At 34.6% G+C, this 22,641-nt stretch overlaps 1 protein-coding gene across 4 annotated transcripts in view; it reads left to right on the top strand.

Moving 5' to 3' along the window:
- MKLN1 (muskelin 1) overlaps positions 1 to 22,641 on the top strand; it is a 242,854-nt gene that overhangs the window by 89,414 nt on the left and 130,799 nt on the right. For 3 of the 4 annotated variants that reach the window (XM_001367124.4, XM_016426163.2, XM_016426164.2), the window contains 2 exons: positions 2,874 to 3,066; positions 22,425 to 22,502. In XM_001367124.4, the coding sequence (XP_001367161.1) occupies positions 2,874 to 3,066; positions 22,425 to 22,502 (271 nt within the window). Of the gene's footprint in view, positions 1 to 2,870; positions 3,067 to 22,424; positions 22,503 to 22,641 lie in introns of all 4 variants that reach the window. The other variant, XM_056800884.1, reaches the window with a different exon arrangement.

Here is a 22,641-nt window from a genome sequence, read left to right on the forward strand (position 1 = left end):
ATACAATTGAAACTAAATGATATGATATAATGATTAAATATTATTAGATCTTAGACTCAATAGGGTGTCCCTGGGGTTTGAATAGGACAATGACATAGTCAGACTTGTACTTTGAGAAAGTCACCTTGGAGGGGTAGCTAGGTGGCTCAGCAGATTGAGAGCCAGGCTCAGAGATTGGAGGTCTTGGGTTCAAATTTGGATTAAGACACTTCATAGCTCTGTGACCCTGAGCAAGTCACTGAATCTTCATTGCCTAGCTTTTACCACTCTTCTGCCTTGGAAGCAATCAATGCTCTGTGTTGACTTTCAGACAGAAAGTGAGCTTAGAAGCTTTGTTGAAGGGTAGATTGGAGAGGGGAAAGATTTGAAGCAGGGAGACCAATTAGTAGGATACTGCTATAATTTAAGTAAAAAGTAACAAGGGCATGACATAGAATGGTATCTACATCAGTAAAGAGAAAGGGCAGGATGCAAGAAATATGGAAGCAGAAATGGTAGGATTTGGAAATTGATTGGACATGTGGGATTAGAGTACAGTAAAAAGTGGAAGTCCTCAGGACATTCCTGTTTTGAACTTAATTAATTGAAAGGATAGATAATATCTTCAAATGTAATAGGAAAGTTTGGATGTGGGGTGGAAAGATAAGGTATATACTATCTTACACTATCCATTTCTCTATTTTCTTTATCATTCATTCTTCATCCAAAATGAAAAATGGACAGGGTCAAGTAGACACTCATTGCTATCTGAAGGGTGAATCCTTAGTGTAAGGACTAGATATACTGGGATTGGGATATGTTTCTTGGTAGTATCTGCAGGGATATTGCTGTGGGTGTTTGGGTAGCAGTTTGTTTTTAACTATCCTATTTAGCCCCTGCAAGTTCAGAAGGGAAGAGGTTGAAAGCTAATATCCTAGAGAGATTAGGTGGAGAGTAATCATAAATATGGTTTAATTGGAGTTGTAGTTTAGTTATTTTCAGTCATGTATCACTCTTCTTGGCTCCTTTGGGGTTTCTTGTCAAATATACTGAAGTAGTTGGTAATTTTCTTCTCCTGATTTGACAGATGGGGAAACTGAGGCAAATTGGGTTAAGTGACTTGCCCAGAATCACAAGCTAGTGTTTGAGGTCAGGTTTTCCTGACTCCAGGCCTCTCCATTACATCACCTATCTGGAACAAGTCCCATGATTGGCTATTACAGAGAAGATGGTAATCTGAACCAGGCTTTCAATTGGTTGATATCATAACCTTTGGGGTCAAACCAGGTTCTTACTTTGGAAACTATTGACCTATACTTTTTAATAAAACATTTCATTTTCTTTTTTCCATTCTTCATATTATGGTCACAGCAATATTTTCAATTGTGTTTATGTGACCTTCCTCTGCTCAGAAACTCCATCTTAGTTTCCAAGTATAATTCATATTCCTGTGTCTTGTATTTAAGGCCCTCTACAACCGGGTCATTCTTTCTTTTCCAACTTTATATCATAATTCTTCCTTTCAAGTATTCTACCCTCCCAAAAAGCTAAACTAATTAATTTATCTTTATCTTTATCTCCTTTATCCCCAGGAGCAAATCCTTCCTTTAACAATATCTCTGCCTTTTGCTCACACAGATTCCTTTATTTGCAATCTCTACCTCTTCACCTATTCCCCAAACTGTTCCTTAACTTCTCCATTCATTTGATGTAATTCTTCCTGCCTTTAATGCCTAATTCAAATGCTGTCTCCTCTAATAGAATTTGCTGATTCATTCTTTCAATAAAGCTCTTTCTTGGACTTCATTGCTTGTGGTTTTGTGCCTCTCATGAATTTGGGTTTATATATTTTTGTATCATATTTCCCACTTATACTGTCTTATCCAAATATAAACAGTAAACACTTTTTAAAAGTTTGTTAAATTCAATTAATTGGAATTTATAGAGATAATAGTTGAAGCCATAAGAATAGATGTGAGAGAAAGTAGAGAAAGGTAAAAGAGCTAATGGTAGAACCTTGTAATCTTTTTCAAAGATTAAGTGATATTCCTTCTTCACTAAATATAGGATGACAATTTTAAGTTTTGCCTGTTTTCTTTTAATGTCATTATTCTTATTAGTAATTCTTATTGTATTGTATGGTGCTTTAAAAAGTATGTTTCTGACTTCTTCATCCTTTCCTTTGTAATAGCAGATGGTAAAAGGAATTAGAGGTGGAAAAAGCAATTAGTTGATATCCCTTGTTGGATAAAGAAGCATGTCTAGTTCATTGAAGTTTTGTTATATCATCTTTTTGTGGATATAGGGAAGGATGTGGGCATTGAGGAACAGAGAAGCTGAATGGGTCACATAGATACAGTCTAGTATTACATATACTAGTGGTAGGAGTATGTAAATATCTGATAACTGTTGCTTTATTTAAAAGTGATGGTTATTATAAATATAAATATTTCTTGAGCAACAAAGCACAATGAACATGATGACCTAATTCACCGTCACATTATAATGAGGTTAGTTCCCAAATGTCCTATGTTAATTCTTATGTAATCTGTACATTTATTTGCTTCTCTTTTAATGAAAAGGACTAATTTTTTTCTTCCAAAGTATGTAGTTTTATTATTGTTCATTGCCATACTTGTATAAATAATTTTAAATAGTTATAGAAATGATTACTTATATATTACCCTTATCCAATGATCATCAGATGCTTGGATAAAGTTATTGTCTTGACATTTATAGAGGAAAAAAAATAATTTATAATGTCGTAAAGTGGGGGAAGTTAGTATTGTTACTCCTGTGAGTAATAGATTTCCTGACTTTACATTGGTATTTTGTATCATTAACAGTTGCAACAAAGCAAATCTCTCCTTTTACTTTTTCTTGTGTTCTAGTAGTACCGCGAACAGGAAGCCATTCGCCTTTGTCTAAAACACTTTCGTCAACACAACTATACTGAAGCTTTTGAATCACTACAGAAAAAAACCAAGATTGCCCTGGAACATCCCATGTTAACTGATCTGCATGATAAATTGGTGTTGAAGGGCGATTTTGATGCTTGTGAAGAGTTGATTGAAAAAGCTGTAAATGGTAAGGTAATTTAAATGTCAGTTTAGGTTGGTTTGGGAGGAAGGGACCTCATACTCTGTGGGTATAAAATTATTCTATTTATTTTGATAATATGATGCTTTAATTTACATCTCATCTTCTTAATAAAGTAACTTCTGTGGGCAGAAGCTCTTACTATAAGGTTCAAACATACTTTTATATGTTCAAATGAATATTGTACTCAGTAAGCACTAGGGGTAGGCATCTTGGGATGATAAACTTTAGTTTCAGTGATGCTCCCCATAGCATCTTTATTCTTACTAACATCTAATTGAAATTTAGCATGTACTTTAATTAATTTTTAAAAATTATATAATTATATAGTGTTATATAATTATATTATATCCATAAGTTTCATCAGATTACCAAAAAGAGGATTAGGATTCCAAAAGAGCCCTGACCTAGCTCTGTTTTTTTTTTTTTAAAGGCTGTCTCAGTGAAGTAATTATGATTGATTTTTTTATGTAGGCAGATTACAAAGTGGTTTTGAAAATGATTCAAAAATATTTTTTTATTTTTTATTTATTTATTTTTTTAGAAGCCTTTACCTTCCTTCTTGGAGTCAATGCTTTGTATTGGCTCCAAGGCAGAAGAGCGGTAAGGGATAGGCAATAGGGGTCAAGTGACTTGCCCAGGGTCACACAGCTGGGAAGTGTCTGAGGTTAGATTTGAACCCAGGACCTCCTGTCTCTAGGCCTGGCTCTCAATCCACTGAGCTACCCAGCTGCCCATAAAATATATTTTTTAATGTTAACAGAAATGCTAAGACTGTTGTAATATATTGCCTTTTAAGATGATAAGTTTGAAAAGAATGTATATAAATTCTTGTATTTTTTTTTAAACCAATCCTATTACATTATAATCAAACTATACAGTGATATAGCAAAGTATTGATCTTGTGTCATTTACTGTGTGACTCTGGGCAAGATTTTTAACCTCCTGTGCCTATTTCTTCATCTGCAAATGGAAATAATTTTTATAGACTTCACTTATAGATGAAGAAATAGGCATAAATTAAAAACTCATCTTGAAGTTTATAAATTCTCATGTAAATGTGAACTGTTCTTATTAACACACTGTAGTGCCTAGGACTATAGTGCTAAAAGATATGAGACACTCAGCAAATAGTTGTGGCATTGACTTGAGTGTATCTAAGTACTTATCAAACATTGATATTTCACAGTTTTGCATGACAGGATGTGAATACCATAATTTGACAGAAGAGTAAATTAAGGGAAATGTAGTTAGCTTGGTAGTTAATGATCCTTTGTTGAGTTGAGATGACCTAGGGTGGCTGTACCTTCAGTTTCTTTACTACAGTGTTTGAGACAGAGTTGTTATCACTGTATGTTGTTGAGCACACACATGTATCAGATACCAGGGAGTTTACTTTGTAACCAGACAATAAACTGGGTATTGGCTTTCTAGGATATTTTGATTTATTTAAAATAGTGCTTAATTCCAAAAGAATAGCTTTTAGCTCTACTAAAGAACATAAAAGGTAGAATAAAAATAGATGGGAACATTCAAAGTATAACAAGAAATTCAGATTCTTTAACCAGATCTATGTAGAGATTTAATATTTCTCCTTTTTCATTTAATTGTTTTTTAAACACTTTACTATGTACAGCCCTCTATTCATGGCCAGAATAGATACAAAGCTGTTATTAAGATATACTTCCTGTCTTTTTAAAAACCATTACTTGAGGTAATTTATTTTTAGGTTGTTATGAGAAAAGAAAGAAATTATAATCATAAGTGGATTATACCTATCTAATAACTAAGTTAAATATAGTTTCATTAATAATTGCACTTTGTGTATCAATTTTCTTCTTTAAATTCATTTATTTATTAATTTCCTATAACTCAGGTGTTAAATTTAATTGTGGTTGAGACTGAAATATTAATTAGGTGGTCGCCAGGGATCTAATTTGTAAATCCCAAAATGAATTACTAAAGTAAATGGAATTTATGGTAGTTTATTTACAATAGAGGGAAGATATTAAGGAAGAGAGAAGGAGAGAAGAGAGACAGAGCTCTACTTCCACTGATACCAGTTAGAAATTCTAAGCCCCAGCCAGAAGAAAAAGAATCTCAAGACAAGGGGCCTTTCCTGGAGGCTTCACGCCTCCAGAAAGGCAGGGTCACTAAGTCAGCCTTTCACTCACCAATATTGACTGTCTAAAAGGAAAGCAGTCTGAGGTCTCCTGCACAAGTTCCTCCAGGGTTAAATTCCTCTTCCAATCTCTCCTCAAATGTCTGTCCTCCAGTCTTTACTCCGAGTCAGAGTTCTTCCATCCAACTGGAATCTCGAATCGAATATATATCCATTCTTTTAGCCTCTGGTCCTCTTTTTAAAGATTTTTTCTCATGTGTCACCTCCCCTAAATTTCACGTCTACCAATCACAGCAGATGCTCCTCTCCAGCACTGCCCACTCTTTAATTCACACCTTCTTTGGTTAGATTGTACCTTTTTTGGTTACTTAACACCTTTTTTGGTTAGTTCACCTTTTTGTAGTTAAAATGGGTAGATATACTATATATGAAAGAAAAAAAATCTCAAAAGAAATTGGTAGCAACAGTTTCTATGAGATATATATTCTAGGCATGCTTTGAGTTCTTAGCTGGCTCTGCAGAATCATCCAGTTAGTAAACATTTCTTCCAAGATTATACAGGTTTCTGCTTACTTCATTGATGATGCTGTTGGACAAATAAGGAAGTAAGTGGCATTCCTTTTGGCTTCTGGGAGATCAGAAAGGCCAAGTCTGCAAAATGGGAAAGACTCAATTACAGAGATCATTTCCAATTTCACATTTTTTGTAGAAAGGAAAACAAATAACTATTGTTTAAGATGGTGTTCCAGCACCTTTATTTAAATATAGTGTATATTTAAAGACTGTAGATCTGCATTTCACTTTTTTCCCCCCTAATGGAGTTCTTAGTATCCTGGCAGTAGTCTCTGCACTTCCATTGGATTATTGAACATTCTTGAATTAGTAGTTGTTTCCTCTTGTGTGGTATTGCTAGGAGGAAAAGCAGTGTCCAGTAGGCTTCAGAGGACAAAATTAACCAGTTGGAGATGGAAATGTTACTCCTAAAACAACAACATTAACAAAAATCATACTAAAAAAAAAAGGTGAAGCTACATTTATATACCAGAAAAGTGAAAATATGTATTTTTTTTTGTAATTTTTTTGTAATTTGTTAGGGAAGGGAGCAGTGTTTAAATCTCTGAATTCCTTAAGGCTTAGTTTCAAACATACTGACAGATTATATACACATTTGTATTTTCCTTCTGTTTGTGAGACTTTCTCATATTTCTAATATGTATATCTTTTTTTTCATTCAGTAAGTATGTTGCTTTCCAGGAACCCATAATATAAATGAGACTAATTTTTCCTTCATTCAAAAAACATCAAATGTGCTTCATTCTCAGAAATGGAATTTGGAGATCAAATAATACCCCATTACCTATGTTGCATTTTATAGATTATAGTACACTTTTATGTATTCTAGTTCATTTATAAATTATCAAACACTAAACAAATGTCCTTGTGAGGGAGTCACAAGAAGTTGTGGTGCAGTTATGACAGAATAGGAAATTGAGGTTTGGTGAGATGGTAACATGACAAGAGCATGGGCCTGTACTTTTTTTTTACCGATTCCAGCAACTTGTAGTAAGTGCAGTTGTTAGCTTATGTTCTTAGTTCTTTTAAATGGTCTAAATGTGTACTATATATGCAGATTATATAAGGGCCCTTATTTAGTATAACATCTATGGGCAGAATGCTAGAGTTTTGCTCTCATATAAATGTTAATTGAGCATAATTAATGATGTTTCAATGCAGAAAAGCTTATTGGAAAGGTATGATTAATGTGGCTGAAATCTCTTAGAAAGTCATTCAGGGAAATTTGACTTTCATATTTTTTATTGATAAATTTTCTTGAAGTTAACAACAGTGATACTCAATGTAGTTGGTATGTTCATCATAATAGTGTTCTTCCTCTACATACAGCTTTCTTTAAAGAGGTTAATATCTCTTCCTTTAAGAGTTTTCTAATTCTTAAGTTTAAAGTTACAGTATGACCTGATTATGATAAAACCCAATTAAGAATTCTTATTCAGAAATAAATATTAAGTATTTCACTTGATTGCCTTTATTGTGAGCACTTAAACACTTTAAATTTTAGAGTTGGAAAGAATCTTTAAATCCATCTCTTTTCAGTATTAACTGTTGTTTTAGATATGAAGAGACTGGAAATTTAGAAAAGTAAGATAACCAGTCACTCTCTGGCTCAATGTTCCAGCATGAATTATACTATAGGTCTTCTTTATTGGAACATCTGAGAGCAACAAAGGTTAGCACAGGCTTTTTTATTTTGGGTTGAGGAGTTTCAAAGTATTTCTCACCAGATTGTCAAACTAGCCACATTGAGGATATAGCCAAATAGAGTAAAGCTCAACAGATAAAGGTAGTAAGCTTTGAGGGAAGTATTGTATAAGGACTTAACACACACTGTTTGAACATAGAATAGCAGGCAGTGTTTCCTAGCAATTGCATCAGAAAAGGCTCATCAGAAGGCTAGCCAAGTTATTTGTGTGAAGATGTGTTTCCTTTTATTGTGCAGGACCATTGGCATTTCACATTTATTGTAACACTGTGGTGTTGGCTCATTATTTTTTTGGTCCTCTTAGCCAATCCAAAGATTTTGGATAACTGCCTCATTATTATTCTGGAATGAGGAATGGTTCTTAACCATTCTTTGTGTGCCATGGACTTTTAGGACAGTCTCGTATAGGCTATCAAGGCCTCGGAATAATATTTTTAAGTTCTGTAAATGTTAAAATTAATGGTTGGGCGATGATTATATGAAATTATGTGGTTGCCAGTATTATATCTTGAGTCAGAAATTTATTTACAAATATTTACAAAAAGAGAGGAAACAATAAAGAAGAGAAATAGTGGAGGGCGGGGGGGGGGGGGCATTGAGAGGGTATCTATCCTATCAACCTAAATGTTTTACTCTGGGTCTGCTTAATCCAGGCAGAGATTAATTAGCTCTCAACCAGGAAGGCTGGTAGTAAGTAACCATACAAATGGAAGCTAGTCTCTCCAGAAGCTAGGGAAGGGGTCAGCTTTATACTCACCCAACGAAATAATCCAAGAGTCAGAGTCCAAGTAGAAGCCTAGCTATGAACCTATGAACCAAGCCATAGTCTCCAGCAAAGCTTCCTCAAAGACTAAGACTATCTCCAGAAGACAGTCTTTTCAGACTATCTTCTCAAAGATAATCTGCCCTAAGAGAGTTCAGGACTTGCTTTTTATGGTGACTCCTTGTTCCTGCCCCTCTTCACAGGGGCCAATCATAGTTTCCAAATTGTCTAGCACTGCCCAGGGGGCAATGTCTGTGGGATGGACCTTCTCACCTTCTGAAGGTTAAGTTCTCATCAAAAGGATTCACAGTTGAGGGTGTAAGTTTTCTAAATCTCACCTTTTACTAAGTATAGGTCTTCAATCTTCTGTTGATTTTCACTTTAAAAGAAGACAAAGGAGAGCTAATCCTGTCTTCAGTCTAGTGAGGTACTAAGTAGGGGTACTTAAGTTATTGTTAACTGAAGTGTTAACTCATAATAGACAAAGGGAATACATAGAATTCCCTTTCACAAGTGTAAACTCAAAGAGAGCAAAGAATTCCCTTTTATAGTTCATAAAATATAATGGTTAGACTCACAAGGGAAACCAATTATTTTGACCTACAGTTATCTGAATATTAAGTAGACTTCAGGTTAAGAATCCTCACTTGAGAATAAGTATGATCTTTAGAAAAGTTAGCTTTTGGTTGCCAAATTCTTATTTACCGTGTTGGTCTAAATAGAGACTGTATTCATAAAAGAAGATCTCTGAAAGGTAAAATTTTATGTTAGAATATACTGAAAGTAATCACACAAAACTGTTTCCACATGGAGAGCATTTCTTTTAATTCAAATAAAAACATTTTAGCAATATTTGTCTTTATTGCTGTCTTTACATTTTTATTGACAGTTTTTCTTCCTGAAACTTTATTTAATATGTCATGGTCATGACTGTCCATTGCTCAAAGCAGGGGCAAGCAAATTTCATCCTCTTGACTGTTTTAGTATGGCCAACAAACTCAGAATTTTTACTCCCACAATTTAAAAAATAATAAAACTTTATTCAGAAACAAAAACTATCCCAAGTTCACAGACCAACCACTGTCTTAAAGAATAATTACAAGCTTTTGATTTTGTACAACATAGATGTTGGCGACAGTATAGCAAATGGTCAAACACTCCAGGTGAAGAGAGAAGAGGACATAATTTTAATTTGAAATGGCTAATTTTATTCTGTTATTATTGACAAACCTAGTGCTTAGTCTTTATTTTATTTCATTTTTAAACCCTTACCATCTGTCTTAGAATCAATACTGTGTATTGGTTCCAATGCAGAAGAGGAGTAATAGACAATGAGAATTAAGTGACTTCCCCAAAGTCGTACAGCTAAAAAGTATTTGAGGCCAAATTTGAAGGCAGGACCTCCTGTCTCTAGGCGTGGTTCTCAATACATTGAACCACCAAAATTTTTATTTTGAAGAAAGAACATTATTAAGAATGCATTTTTTTTTAAGCCTTATGTTTTACTTGTTCATATGACTTTCAAACTCCTATCTAGAATTTTGATTTCCTATGGCTTTGGAGAAAACTCTGAAGGAGATGATATTTGAAATAGAATTAGCATCTAACCTGGGGGAGATGCTAGTCTAAGGACACTGTGTACAAAGAGCAACATATTCAAATACATGGATGTGCCGAGTCTTCCCTTGTGTGTGTGTGTGTGTGTGTGTGTGTGTGTGTGTGTGTGTGTGCGCGCGCGCGCGTTTGTGTGTTTTCTTTTTAGCTTCAAATCGTTATTTTAAATAGTTTTTGGCAGACAAGTTTACCTTTCCCAACTCTTGTATTTTCTTTTCATGTATTTTCCAGAGATGGGCAAATGAAAACACTGAAATTTTATTTCTCCTTTAAAATAAGTTTCCTTATATTCAGTTTACAAATGTGGCTTAATATCTTGCATTTGTATTTTTCCATGAGATTGCCAGACAGTAGAACAAATAGCATTATATTTTTGTGATTGTAATGGTCATTAATCTTATGTTAAAAATTAAGAATCTAAATTGCTTTATGAATAGTCACATAAATACTTAGAAGTATATACTGAAGTTTGAAGAGATGCAAAAAGACCTTAACCAATTTTAGTAAATTTGTTCTGGAGTTCAAACTGTCAGTTTTTTCCTCTGTTTTTCAAGGTGGGGTAATTAGGTTCTGGAAAGTATATAATTGCCATAGGGATTTTATAATTACCATAAAACTAAAAAATTTTTTTGAGAAAGAAACGTTTCAGGAAAGAGAACTTGGTAACTTCTTTAATCTAGAAGATGAATTATTTAAAGAAGGCACCACGAAGATGCCTGGAGAAGTCTCCACAGCATCAGAAGATCCCGCATAAAACTTTGGAGTATAAGTGATTGAACTTTTGGGGGTTGAATATAAGTATTTTGAATGTAAACTTGTATGCCACAGGGGGTTGCTTATTGTCAATGCCCCTAGAAAACATTGGTGAGCTCTCTCACTCTCTCTCTCTCACTCTCTCTCTCTCTCTCTCTCTCTCTCTCTCTCTCTCTCTCTCTCTCTCTCTCTCTCTCTCTCTCTCTCTCTCTCTCTCTCTCTCTCATTTCTAACTACTGTAGTTCAAAATGATCCATTAGGGAGACTTGTCTCCCAAAGGATCACAGAGGGGATTGTGAAAGAGATTTTTTTTACTCTATTGTCTATCCTGAGTTAACACTAAGTTAAGTACCTCTATAGATGTGAAGACAAGATTAACTCTCCTTTGTCTATCTTTTGATTGAATCAACACAACCTTGAACTAGGTGGAGGAACTGTAAAAATTAAATTATTTCTTTAATTAAAAATATTATATTTTATGAGGTTTATTAAGGATTACTAGAAATCAAGGATACAAAATAAAAGCCACATGCCCATGGCTGATTAGCCCATTCAAAATCCCCAGGCTTAGCTTACCAATAAAACTTACTACATCATTTCAATGGAAGAGAAGAGAGCATTGGAGGCCTTACTGCCAATTAAATACCAATTGTGATCTTGCCAACATGGAGACTCAGGTGAGATTATAGGGAATTCTGGGAAATACCAAGGACTTGTGGGGATTGAAGTCTAGGGTTCAAAATCTCCCTTTTTACAGAGCTCACAAACCACTTGGTGAATTCACACTCTACTTCGTGCTAGGTGAGAGGCCAACAAGATACTTGGAAGAGCTTTTTTACTCAATCAGAAACTTGGGAATTCTTTTAAGAGTTCACACCCTCAGAAACTCAAATCAGTCAGAAACTTATATGGTTTCACACCCTCAGAAACTGTTCAGTAAGGAAACTGTCAACTCCCAGGACAGTGCTAGACAATTTTGAAAATTGTGAAGAGGGACAGGAACAAGGAATCACCATAAAAGCAAGCCCTGAACTCTGTCTTGGAGATGGTCTTTGAGAAGATAGTCTGAAGAGATTGTCTTCTAGAGGTAGTCTTCTAACTGGGGAGAGTCTTTGAGGGAGTTTGCTGAAGACTGTGGCTTGGAGTTCGGCTTCATCTTAGATTCTGACTCCTGGAGTACTTCGTTGGGTGACTGAAAGGTTGACTACTTCCCTAGTTTCCTAAGAGACTAGGTTCCATCTTGGAGGAGGCTGCATGGATACTCACCATAAGCTTTCCTGGTTGAAATAGGACAAATAACTTCTATCCCCCTCACATTTCTCTGATTTCTTGTTTCCTCTCTATTTATGAATACTTGTAAATAAATTTCTGGCTTTAGATATAATAAATATTGGCGACCACATAATTTCATAAAAAATTCTCCAAACATTTTGATCCTTACAAAAGGCATATGGAAATGCTTTTACAATAAAATAAGATTAATACATCCAAAATGTTCATTTTTTTCTCTTCACGTTATATGTGATTATTTTTGTTTGACTCACCTTGTTAGTGTAACTGATGAAGCTGATACTGTTGCAGGTCTACATCTAAAACATTAAACTTCTCTCCCTGGTGTGTGTGTGTGTGTGTGTGTGTGTGTGTGTGTGTGTGTGTGTGTTCACTCCCATGTAAAAATAAATGTTCAATCATATTAAGTTCATGTTATCTTCCAGAAGAAGAAAATAGGAAGAATTTACCTTTTTATTAAATTTATAATGTGTTTGCTATACTGTTTCCCTTCAATATGTCTGTAAAGGTCCTTAAATACCAGTTCTGTTTTATTAGAAGTAACTAACTAAAATCCCATCTGCCCCATATATGATCCTCTTCATTTGTTGTTTGCTCAGATTTGTTTGATCAACCTAGTTTTCCCTGCAAAAAGCAACAAGTGTGATTAAAGAGTATTTTAATTTATGAAATGCATCATCCTTAATAAGGATTAATAATAAAGTTAATAACTAAGTCACCACTTTCCCTGTGAGGTAGTTAAATGACAATGTAATTCTTACCAGTAGATCTAGAAACCTAATTTATTAATATCACTCACATATCTTCACTGATTACATATAGTTGTGCTGTCTCAAAAACTACAAGATTGTTTCATGGATAGATTAAACAGACATCTCAAACTGTCTTGTGCCCTGTTCAAATGTGAGCAGGCGAAATATGGAATTTCTCCCAACTGATGGGAATGTTTCTGGTAAGGGATTTGGAGTATCTCCAAACTAGTTCCAGAGAATAAAAGAAGTATTATAAAAAGAAACTGAAGATACAATAGAAGAGAATTGTCATTTCTTCACAGGTATAGTCTGTCATAATAGAGTAATTATAGTGTTTTTTTTAGGTCATAGTATGATTTTTCTCACATTTGTTCTGATTGTGACGGTACAAACAATATTCTTTAGCATAAAAGTCCAAATATTCTATGTTAAAGCATCTGGAAGGTTTCATATGTTTCAACCCAGGAAAAATTCCCTTAATTAAGGCTCTTAATATAATATTTCACCTTAGGTTGAGACAATAGAAAAAACATAATGTTTAAATGCAATCCATCTTCTAACTCTGGGATCATAGATTGTATGATAGGCTTTAGAGTTTATTTAGTTCATTTCTCTCAATTTACAGGAAACTCAGACCCAGATATTAAATAACTTACTCATGAAGCCATTTTCAGAGTTGAAATTCCCAACCAGTTTTTCTGACTCTAGATCCAGCATGTTGTATGATATATAGATTTGGAAATTGGAGCTACATTCAGATAGTTGCAAATAGTTGTTTATCCTGACTATTAAAAAAATGTCTCTTAACCTTGAGAGAACATCAAACTCATTAAGGGAAAAGGAGAATAAACAAATTCTCATTATTTCTTCAAGTAATGCTGAATAGTGTGTCAGAATTTTCAGGTTTATATAATGCATTAGGAATATGCTTTATTTGAAGTGAATGTTTCATGAATAGTTTATTTTAATGCAAGAAACTTGGTAACATATAATATGACTCAAAGGAAATGTCAATTTAGTGGCCAGAGAAAGAACTTTTTTCTTTTAAAAAATATTATGCGTTGAGTAATGCCTATAGTACTAAGCTCTTATAATCTTTTGTTAACCTTAGGATAGGTCAGTCCTATTTCACCCAACGAGCTCTAAAATAATTGCTATATTAATTTACTCTAATCATAAAGCTTATTAAGCTATGCTCAGTTTTACATTGTAGGAAAAATAGCCCAGCAAGGTTTACTGTAATGTCTTTGGGCATGTTTGACTTTCTACTGTTATTCTGAATATAACCTGCCAATTCTAGTAAGTAGGGCAGTTTTTGAAACTGTCAAGCTGTCTTAGCACAGATGGTAGCACTGCACTAATGATTCTGTAAAGACTCTGTTGCCCCATTTGGTTGAAGATTTGGATACTTGGCTAATAGAGGGAATTATATGCACATTCACTTTAAACAAAATTCTAACTTAACTAACTGAAGAATACAATTAGATTTTAATTGACATTCACAATAGCTTTATATAGTGTTTATCTTTGATTTTTTTAATGTGGCCTTTTGCTATATCAAGATCATTATTATGAAAACCAATTATCAGCTTTTAGATAAGTGAAAGTGCTGGTTAGTTTCAGTGGATTAATCCTGGGTAAAACATTTTTTACTGTATTCCCATAATTCAATAGATTAGTGATCTTGTTGATGTGAGTACTCCCTCCAGTGGTAAAGACAAAGCCTATCCATGCTTTTTCATCCAATTCCATTAATTGTACTATTTACTGTAGGAAAATTAATGAGCTTGTCTGTCTTTCTACTTCATATTTTCTCATCTTCCTGGTAATAGATTCATAGCTCATCTAAAATTGTAGGAAGTAAAGCCTTCTTATTCATAGTTTAGGAAAGGTTTATTGTAAAAATATATAGAATCAAGGGGATAGCTACCCCATCATCTGAACAACTACTCCATCCTACAATATTCCCAATTCTGAAGTATATAGTGAGTGTGCCAATTGGGGAATATCTGGTTTTAGATCATCCAAAACTAAAAGATCTACCAGTCTTCCCTTTTTACTGGGGTATGTATACCCATAGGGAAGGACTGGAACTCATGATTCTTTGAGTAGGTATAAATATATCTTTATATGACAATATACTTCTCCTTGTTACAGTCTTGTCTAGAAACTTTCCAGAAGTAGAGTGGGAACATTGGCAGTGGAGTCAGTAAAGAATTCTGTTTTCCATGCTAGTGTAGTAATGTTTGAGTTTTTTCCACTTAACCAAATCTGTATTCATTACTTTTAAGGGGGTATTTCTATGGAATTTAAGGTGGTTAAAAATTCCTTTTTGAGAATGCACCAAATAATTCTTACAGATTTTTTCATAATTCCTTAATTAAAAAAAACAACTTATGTCATAAGGAGAATAAAAAGAGACTTGCTTTTAGAAGCTTTGGTGATTTAGCAGGCCTGGTATTGGAGTAAGGAAAAATTCAAATTTGGGCTCATACATTTACTAGATGTAATATCTTGGGCAAGTCATTTCACCTCTGTCTGCTTTGGTTTCCTCAGTCAACTATTAAATATGGATAATAATAGCACTTCATAGAATTGTTGTGAATATCAATCTGGAATGTAGTATGTTCTTAATAAATGCTTGTTCCCAACCTTCACTAATTAAACATGATCCTTACTACTAGAAATTTATGGTTTTTGATAGTGGAAGTTGCCACCTGACAGGTTAGGAAAATTTTTGTGGATTTGAAAAACTCATTGAATGTTGAATTATTTTTGGCTAACAGACAGTTGAGTGGGAAAAAAAAACAAAGGGTGGTTGAAAAGGCAAGCAGAGAAGATAGTTAAAATGTCCAAGTTAGTTTAAATTGTCCGACTTGGGTTGGGGAGATCTAATTGATAGGTTCATATATGACTTAATTTATTTTGACTTGATTTATAAGATATTCTAGTTATATCTATAGCTTCTAAATAATCCCAACCCTCCCATTAGCTTTGTATGCTATTCTATTTAGAAATAAATTTCCTAAGATTTAGTCTAATCATATTAAGAATTAAGAGAGGGAGAAGTTGTGAACCAGGGTGGATCAAATAATTATTATTTCTGAGGCCAATGATAGAATCTCATGAGTTCATATATTTTTTTTAATATTTTAAATTTTTTATTTAAAATTTGTAGCTTGAACACCAAAAAAGAGCATTCTCTACAAAACCATACTATTTCTTACTGGTTGCCTTTTTTAAAAAGTAAATATTAAATTCAAAAAATTATTTTCAAAACCATCTCACTAAAAGGACCAGCCAATGTGACAAGGAAATCACTTTTAAAAGACTGATATATATTAATTTAAGGTCGCCAAGGAATTCAGCTATGTAATTCCTAAATGAAAACTCAAGCCAGCCATCAACCTTTTATAGAGTTTAATTACAGACAGGAGGAAGAAAGGAATTAGAGATAGAGAGAGAGAGAGGGAGAGAGAAAGGGGAGAGAAGGGAATAGGGCTTAAATACCCCTTCTGTTTAGGCTGGGCCAAAAGGCCCAAGCCCTTAGATAGCTGGGGCAAAGAAAAGAGATCAGTCCCTATTACTCACGTGACCAAAATGGAGAAACAGTCTCAGAGGCCCCCACCTTCAGCTTCCTTCAGAGCAAGCTTCTCAGAGCACCTCTCCAACCACTCAGAGCCAAAACTCTCCAACCACCCCCGCCCCCCCCCCCCCCCCCCCCAGTCCTCAGACCCCTCTATCTTTAAGGAAACCATCCAAGTTCCCTCCCCTCAGTTCTCACTTCTACCAATCACTGTCCATCAATTTCCCTGTGCCAATGGTGGCTCTAGCTTAACCCAGGACCTCCAGAGGTCTGTGGCTTTGCACATGTCTGTTGAAGGTCATATTCTCAAATAATTAAATTTTGATCTATGCTGCAACCCTTCCTAAATCCTGTTAGGACTGAGTGGGGTGGAAATTGTATTTTCCAAGACCTGATTCTGTCATTCCAAGTATCTCATTGTATCAATTCTAAAATCAATCATGACTCAAAGAAATTCCTGTTCTGTGCTTAAGCATAGGTCAAAGCCCTTTCCATTGTTCAGCAAAAGGTTTCCGTCCTAAAGTAATCTTAAGAAGGAAGGAGAAGGAACCTCCCATGCCAATGGGGTTCACATTCCAATACACTATCAGTAAGAGATTTTCCAAGTATGAAATTTCCCAATGGTGAAATTTCCAACATTTATAAGTCTAAGAAATTTTAAGGTTTACACCAAGATGGCAGAATAAAGGGAACATTCTACCAGAGATCTAACATTCCCCTTTAAACAACTTTAAAACAACACATCAAATTAAATTCTCCCTTAAAAAAGGCACAGAAGTAAGAGATTTCACATTGTAAAGGAAAATGAAGGGAGGGGATAGCAATGTTTGAACCTTACTTTCATCTGAACTGGTTCCAAGAGGAAAGAAAATTCTGTCATTGTGGTTCTTCCCCTGTGCTCTCTCTATCTTCCTGCCTCTCTCTCTTTCCCTCTCTTTGTCTTTTTCTTTCTGTCTCTGTCTCTTTCTCTTCCTCTCCCCTCCCCCCTTCCTTCCTCAGAAAGGACTGAGAAAATGTAGGAGAGGCCAGAGGGAGGATAGATTATGTGCCAAAGTGATCTTTGTTGAGGGACAAATACTGAAGAATAAACAAAAGCGATAGGCTAGAAGGAAATAGTTAACAATCATAACTGTGAATGGGATAAACTCACCCATAAAACGAAATTAATAACAGAATGAATGTTAGTCATTTACAAGAAATATTTGAAACACAAAAACACAGTTAAAATAAGGGGATAGAGCAGAATCTGTTATTCTTCAGCTGATGTAAAAAAAGGAAGGATAGCATTCATGCTCTCAGACAAAGCTAAAGCAAGAACAAACTTACCTAAAAGAGACAGGCAAGTTACATTTTGTTAAAACTATCCTACTTGGTCTATACTTCTTTCTGAACTTCTGTTTCTGCTGCCAATTTGAAAAAAGAAAAATTTAGTGGCTCTCTCTCTTTTTTTTTTAACCAATATTATTAAAGGTTCTTTCCCCAAGCACTTCCAACCCTTATCCCTACTAAAATAACTAAGAGAAAGTTAAAAATGCTTAGAATAAATAAGCAAATGCAAGTCAAACTAATCCTCACAGTGGACAACTCAAAAATATGTGTCACTTGCTATGCATTTAGGATATTTCCTCTGTTGGGAGTTAGATAACAATGTTCCTCATATATCCTCGGGAAATATGCATGATTATTACATTGATTAGAGATCTTAAGTGTTTCAGAGTTTTTTCTTTTAGTGCCATTCTCCTTGTAGATTTTGTTCTGCTGATTCTACTAATTTCATCCTGTATCAGTTTATACAACTTAGAATTTTATTAAATTGTCTGTTTTGCCAGTTCTTGTATACTAATACTCCTATCTATCTATCTATCTATCTATCTATCTATCTATCTATCTATCTATCTATCTATCTATCTATCTATCTCACAATTATTTCAGCCTCTCTCCAGTTGTTTAAGAGGTGATCTAATACACACCCTTAGAAAGTTAGGATCACTTTTCACTTTTAAATCCCCTTCAGGATCAGGAAATTTGTTTATAACTATTCCTTCCCTGGTTTTATCCTGTCTCTTAACGAGGCCTTCTAAACCTGTCCTCTAAAAGTGATGTAGTTCTACACCATATAGTGCCTCTTTTCAGCCTGCCTTTATCCATTTCATAGAAGAAAAAAAAGAATTATACATTGCCTGTTTCCTAAGTCCCCCACCCCTTGTTCCATGTTTGTATATTCTCATGCACTCCAATTAGGAGAAATGGTAAGTTTCATCTTCTTTCCATGCCTTCTTTATATGCTAGTATATTCTTTTTGCTCTACTTTTTCTTTCCTTTCTTCAAATCATAGAATAGTTCCTCTAGGTTTTTGTTTTTTTCTTATTTAACTTCCTCTATACTCTTTTAAAACATTAAGATTTTAAGAAAATTATAATATTGAAAATGTTTTGCTGAATGTAATATTTAGAAATTGGTTTGGAAATATAATATTAGTTTAAAAAATTGTTGTGGCCATCGTTATAAAATAATTAACCCTTAAGTCATGAGGCTGATAGTAGCTTTTTTTTTTTAACCCTTACCTTCCATCTTGGAGTCAATACTGTGTATTGGCTCAAGGCAAAAGAGTGGTAAGGGCTAGGCAAGGGGGCTAAGTGACTTGCCCAGGGTCACACAGCTGGGAAGTGTCTGAGGTCAGATTTGAACCCAGGACCTCCCATCTCTAGGCCTGACTCTCAACCCACTGTGCCACCCAGCTGCCCCCTGATAGTAGCTTTTAAAAATTTAGTTTTAATATAAATATAGTCTAAGAAAGAAATAAAGAGGAAACTGTGAGAGTAAAAAAGGAATGAATACTAATTAAATTTATAGGATTTAATAACAACAAAGTGAGAGAAAAAGGGGTTTCTTCAGCCAAGTGAGCAGAGCATAGAGCCAGAGAGAACACACTTGCTGCACTTTACCAAAGCAAAAGCCCAAAAACAGTGGGTTTCAGCAAAATTTTTTTCCCAAATGTCAGAACTAAAGTGAGGACTTAACTTAAAAGGATGCTGGGTAAATGTAGTTCAGATGTGTCAAATTTCTATTTGCACAGAAGGAAATGGAAAAATATTTCCCAGTCCACGAGTGTCATCTGCTTGAGCCACCAGTGCTGAATCCCAGGAAAACCCCCAGCCAGGGACCTCCAGAGAAGAGTCTGATCTCCTCTATCGTCTCATTTTTTGTAGTCCTCTTTCTCTATGTCACTTCCTTTCCCTGTGTGCTGGTCCCATCACATCTCAGGATCCAATCAAAGTCTCTCTTACTTGGCCCCATAATCCTTAGTTCCGGGTCATGATCCTAGGCTCTTAACCTGTGACCTCTGTTTGGAACGTTCCAGCCAAGCTAATGGGCTGGATTAGACATAAGCAGACAGTTCATGATCCCAGGAAGAAGGGGTTCCCTTTACACAGAATCTATTTCTTCCTCTCCCTCATTACAATGTTAACCCTGAATTTTGACTCCTTAGAGTTACTCAAAGTTAACCTTTATTTTTCTGTGGACTCTTGTATTTGTATTTTGAAGTTTTTGTCTCAGCTACAATTATTTCATCAGAAATGCTTGCAAGCATTCTATTCCCTTATAGAATCATTTTCTTTCCTATGGCCTTGTGCTGAGCTTTGCATAATGTTATTCTTGGTTGTAAGCCTCTTTCTTTTAACTTTTGGAATGTTGCATTTTAAGATCTCTCATTTATAGTAGAAGCTCCCAGATTTTGTATGATCATGACTATGCCTTTTGAAACTTCAGTTGCTTCTTTCAGGGTGCCTGCTATATTTTTTATTTGAAATAGGAGCTCTGGATTTGGGCAATGAAATTCCGGGCAATTTTTTTTTTCCTTTGGGATTTTCCTCTAGGGGGTGAATGGTGAATTATTTCTATCTTCACTTGTTTTCTGTTTCTAATAACTGAGAAGTTTTGACATGATTTCCTGATAAAAAGTACAAATCCTTTTGGGATAATAGTGTATAGGGAATCCAACAATTTTAAAGTTTTTTTTTTAAACCCATATCTTCTGACTTAAAAGCAATACTAAATATTAGTTTCAAGGCAGAAGATTGGCAAGGGCTAGATAGATGAGGTTGTGACTTGCCTAGGTCACACAGTTAGGAAACATCTGAGATCAGATTTGAACCCAGGACCTCGAGTCTCTCAGTGGCTCTCAATCCTGTGAGCCATCCATCTAGTTGCTCTCGTTAATTTCTTAACCTGTTTTCAGTTCTTTTTTTTTGAGAGAGCGTGAAGTGGCACGAGAGGCAATTGAATTTCTTTAACTTATTTAGGTTATAAGTGAAGCTGCCATTCATACGCCCATGTACTCTTGAATCAGCTGGTGTTACATTGGTAATAGGCTGATAGGTTGGGAGGGGTGCTGAGTGAATCAGTGAGTTTCAGTTCCTAGATTTGTTTGCCTTTTTAAACCTTCCTTTGAATTCTTAGTGTTCTAGTTAATGAAAATAGCTGAAATTATTTTTCTTGGTGCATAATTCTGATTTGGAAAGGTTTGGGAATCAAAGAAAATATCTAGTCCACCATCTTGTTGCTCATGTGAACCAGAAGTCTGGCAGCTAGTTATTCTTGTATAAATTGTATCTTGAATTAATCTTTTAGTGTTTTGATATTACCATATTTCATTATAATTTACTTCATTTGTAATCCTATTATTTTATTTTATGCATTTGAAAGTATTAGAAGAGGTCTACATGTTTGGTCACAGTGCCAAAAAATTAGCTACATACATGAGAAGCTTAAGAACCTATGTGCTAGTTGATCTCTTCAAATTTCTTTGAGGTCAGTTTCCATGCTTCATGGTACTTTTTTATATTTCCCTCCCTTTGCCCCTTGACACCCCACATTAACCATAAATTAAACATTTTTAAATGTTATCTTTATTAATTGACCTCCTCTTTGAGGATTATATATAGAATTCTAGATTCCACAGGATTCAAAGCCAGAAGTTATTTGTGTTCGTGTAATACAATCACCTTATATTACATTTGAGAAACTTACAAACCAGTAAGGGGAAGTAACTTATACAATGTGACATAAGTAATAAGTAGCATTACCTAAATTGTTGGGTTTGGAGTGGGAAAACTTAAGTTCAAGTTCTGATCCAGTTATTTCCTAACCTTTCTGGGCCTCATTCTTTATTTATTAAATGAGAATAGACTAAAGAATTTGTCAGTCCCTTTCTAGCTCTGATCCAGTGACTTATATTTGACCTTCTGTCAGAAGTTTCCTGTACTTTTTTTTTTGTCAGAGGAGGCAATAGTTCTGTTTGGATATAATCTAGGCCTTAATTAGAAAAAGTATATTAGAAATGAGGAAGGGAACTGAGAAGTTGCCAGTGAAATATCTCAATTAGATATTTCTAATAATTATCACATTCTCTCCAGAACCCTGGATTCATAGATTACATTTGTGTTGAGTGAAAATAATATTAAAACTTAACCCAGGGGGCAGCTAGGTGGCTCAGTGATTTGAGAAGAGAGACCTAGACACGGGAAGTCCTGGCTTCAAGTTGAGTTCAGACACTAACTAGATATTTTGCCAGACAAGTCACTTAACCCCCATTCCCTAGACCTCATCACTCTTTTGCCTTTGGACTGATAGTTATTATCAGTTATGAGACAGAAGGTATGGGTTTAAAAAGAAAAAGAAAAGAAAATCCAAGTATCTATTACTGTATAGGTATTCATATTATTCCTAATTATTTTCTTTTTAAGTATAAAATTGCATCTTCCCCCATCTTTATTTGTATCTTTCCCATTCAGAAATCTTAAGTTAGACCATTTTGCTATTTGATCATACTTGTCCTTTTCCTCCTAATTTAAATGTGGCAACAAATTTGTAACTAACAGGTGCCACAGTAATGAGATGCATACCAACTTTGATATGAGCTGCCACTCATGCAAAGCTTTTGAATGATTATGGCAACTAACATAGTACCATTTTATTTGGGATGGCATGGAAAATGAAATGAGACATATTTTGTGAAAATATGCCACTAAATTGACTGACATGTTATATATTTTATATTATGTATTCCTGGGGAGAAAATCTTGAATAGCAAGTTTGCTTAATACAGACTTTTAAATGCTTATCTATTTTACTTTAATAATATAAAAGTATAAGCAAGTTAAGGATTTTTTTTTTTACATTTACAGATGGTTTGTTCAACCAGTATATCAGTCAACAGGAATATAAGCCACGGTGGAGTCAGATCATCCCCAAAAGCACTAAAGGTGAGTTTGAAATTTCAGAATTTAAATGCTTTTATTTAAATGCATCTATCATGCAGTTTGCCACAATAGGAAAACTTTGAACATAAAAAGTTTTACAGTAAGTTTTTAAATGGACTGGGCAGAAAAGGCACTACCTTCC

Source organism: Monodelphis domestica, chromosome 5 (assembly GCF_027887165.1).
Source record: "Monodelphis domestica isolate mMonDom1 chromosome 5, mMonDom1.pri, whole genome shotgun sequence".
Taxonomy (NCBI): domain Eukaryota; kingdom Metazoa; phylum Chordata; class Mammalia; order Didelphimorphia; family Didelphidae; genus Monodelphis; species Monodelphis domestica.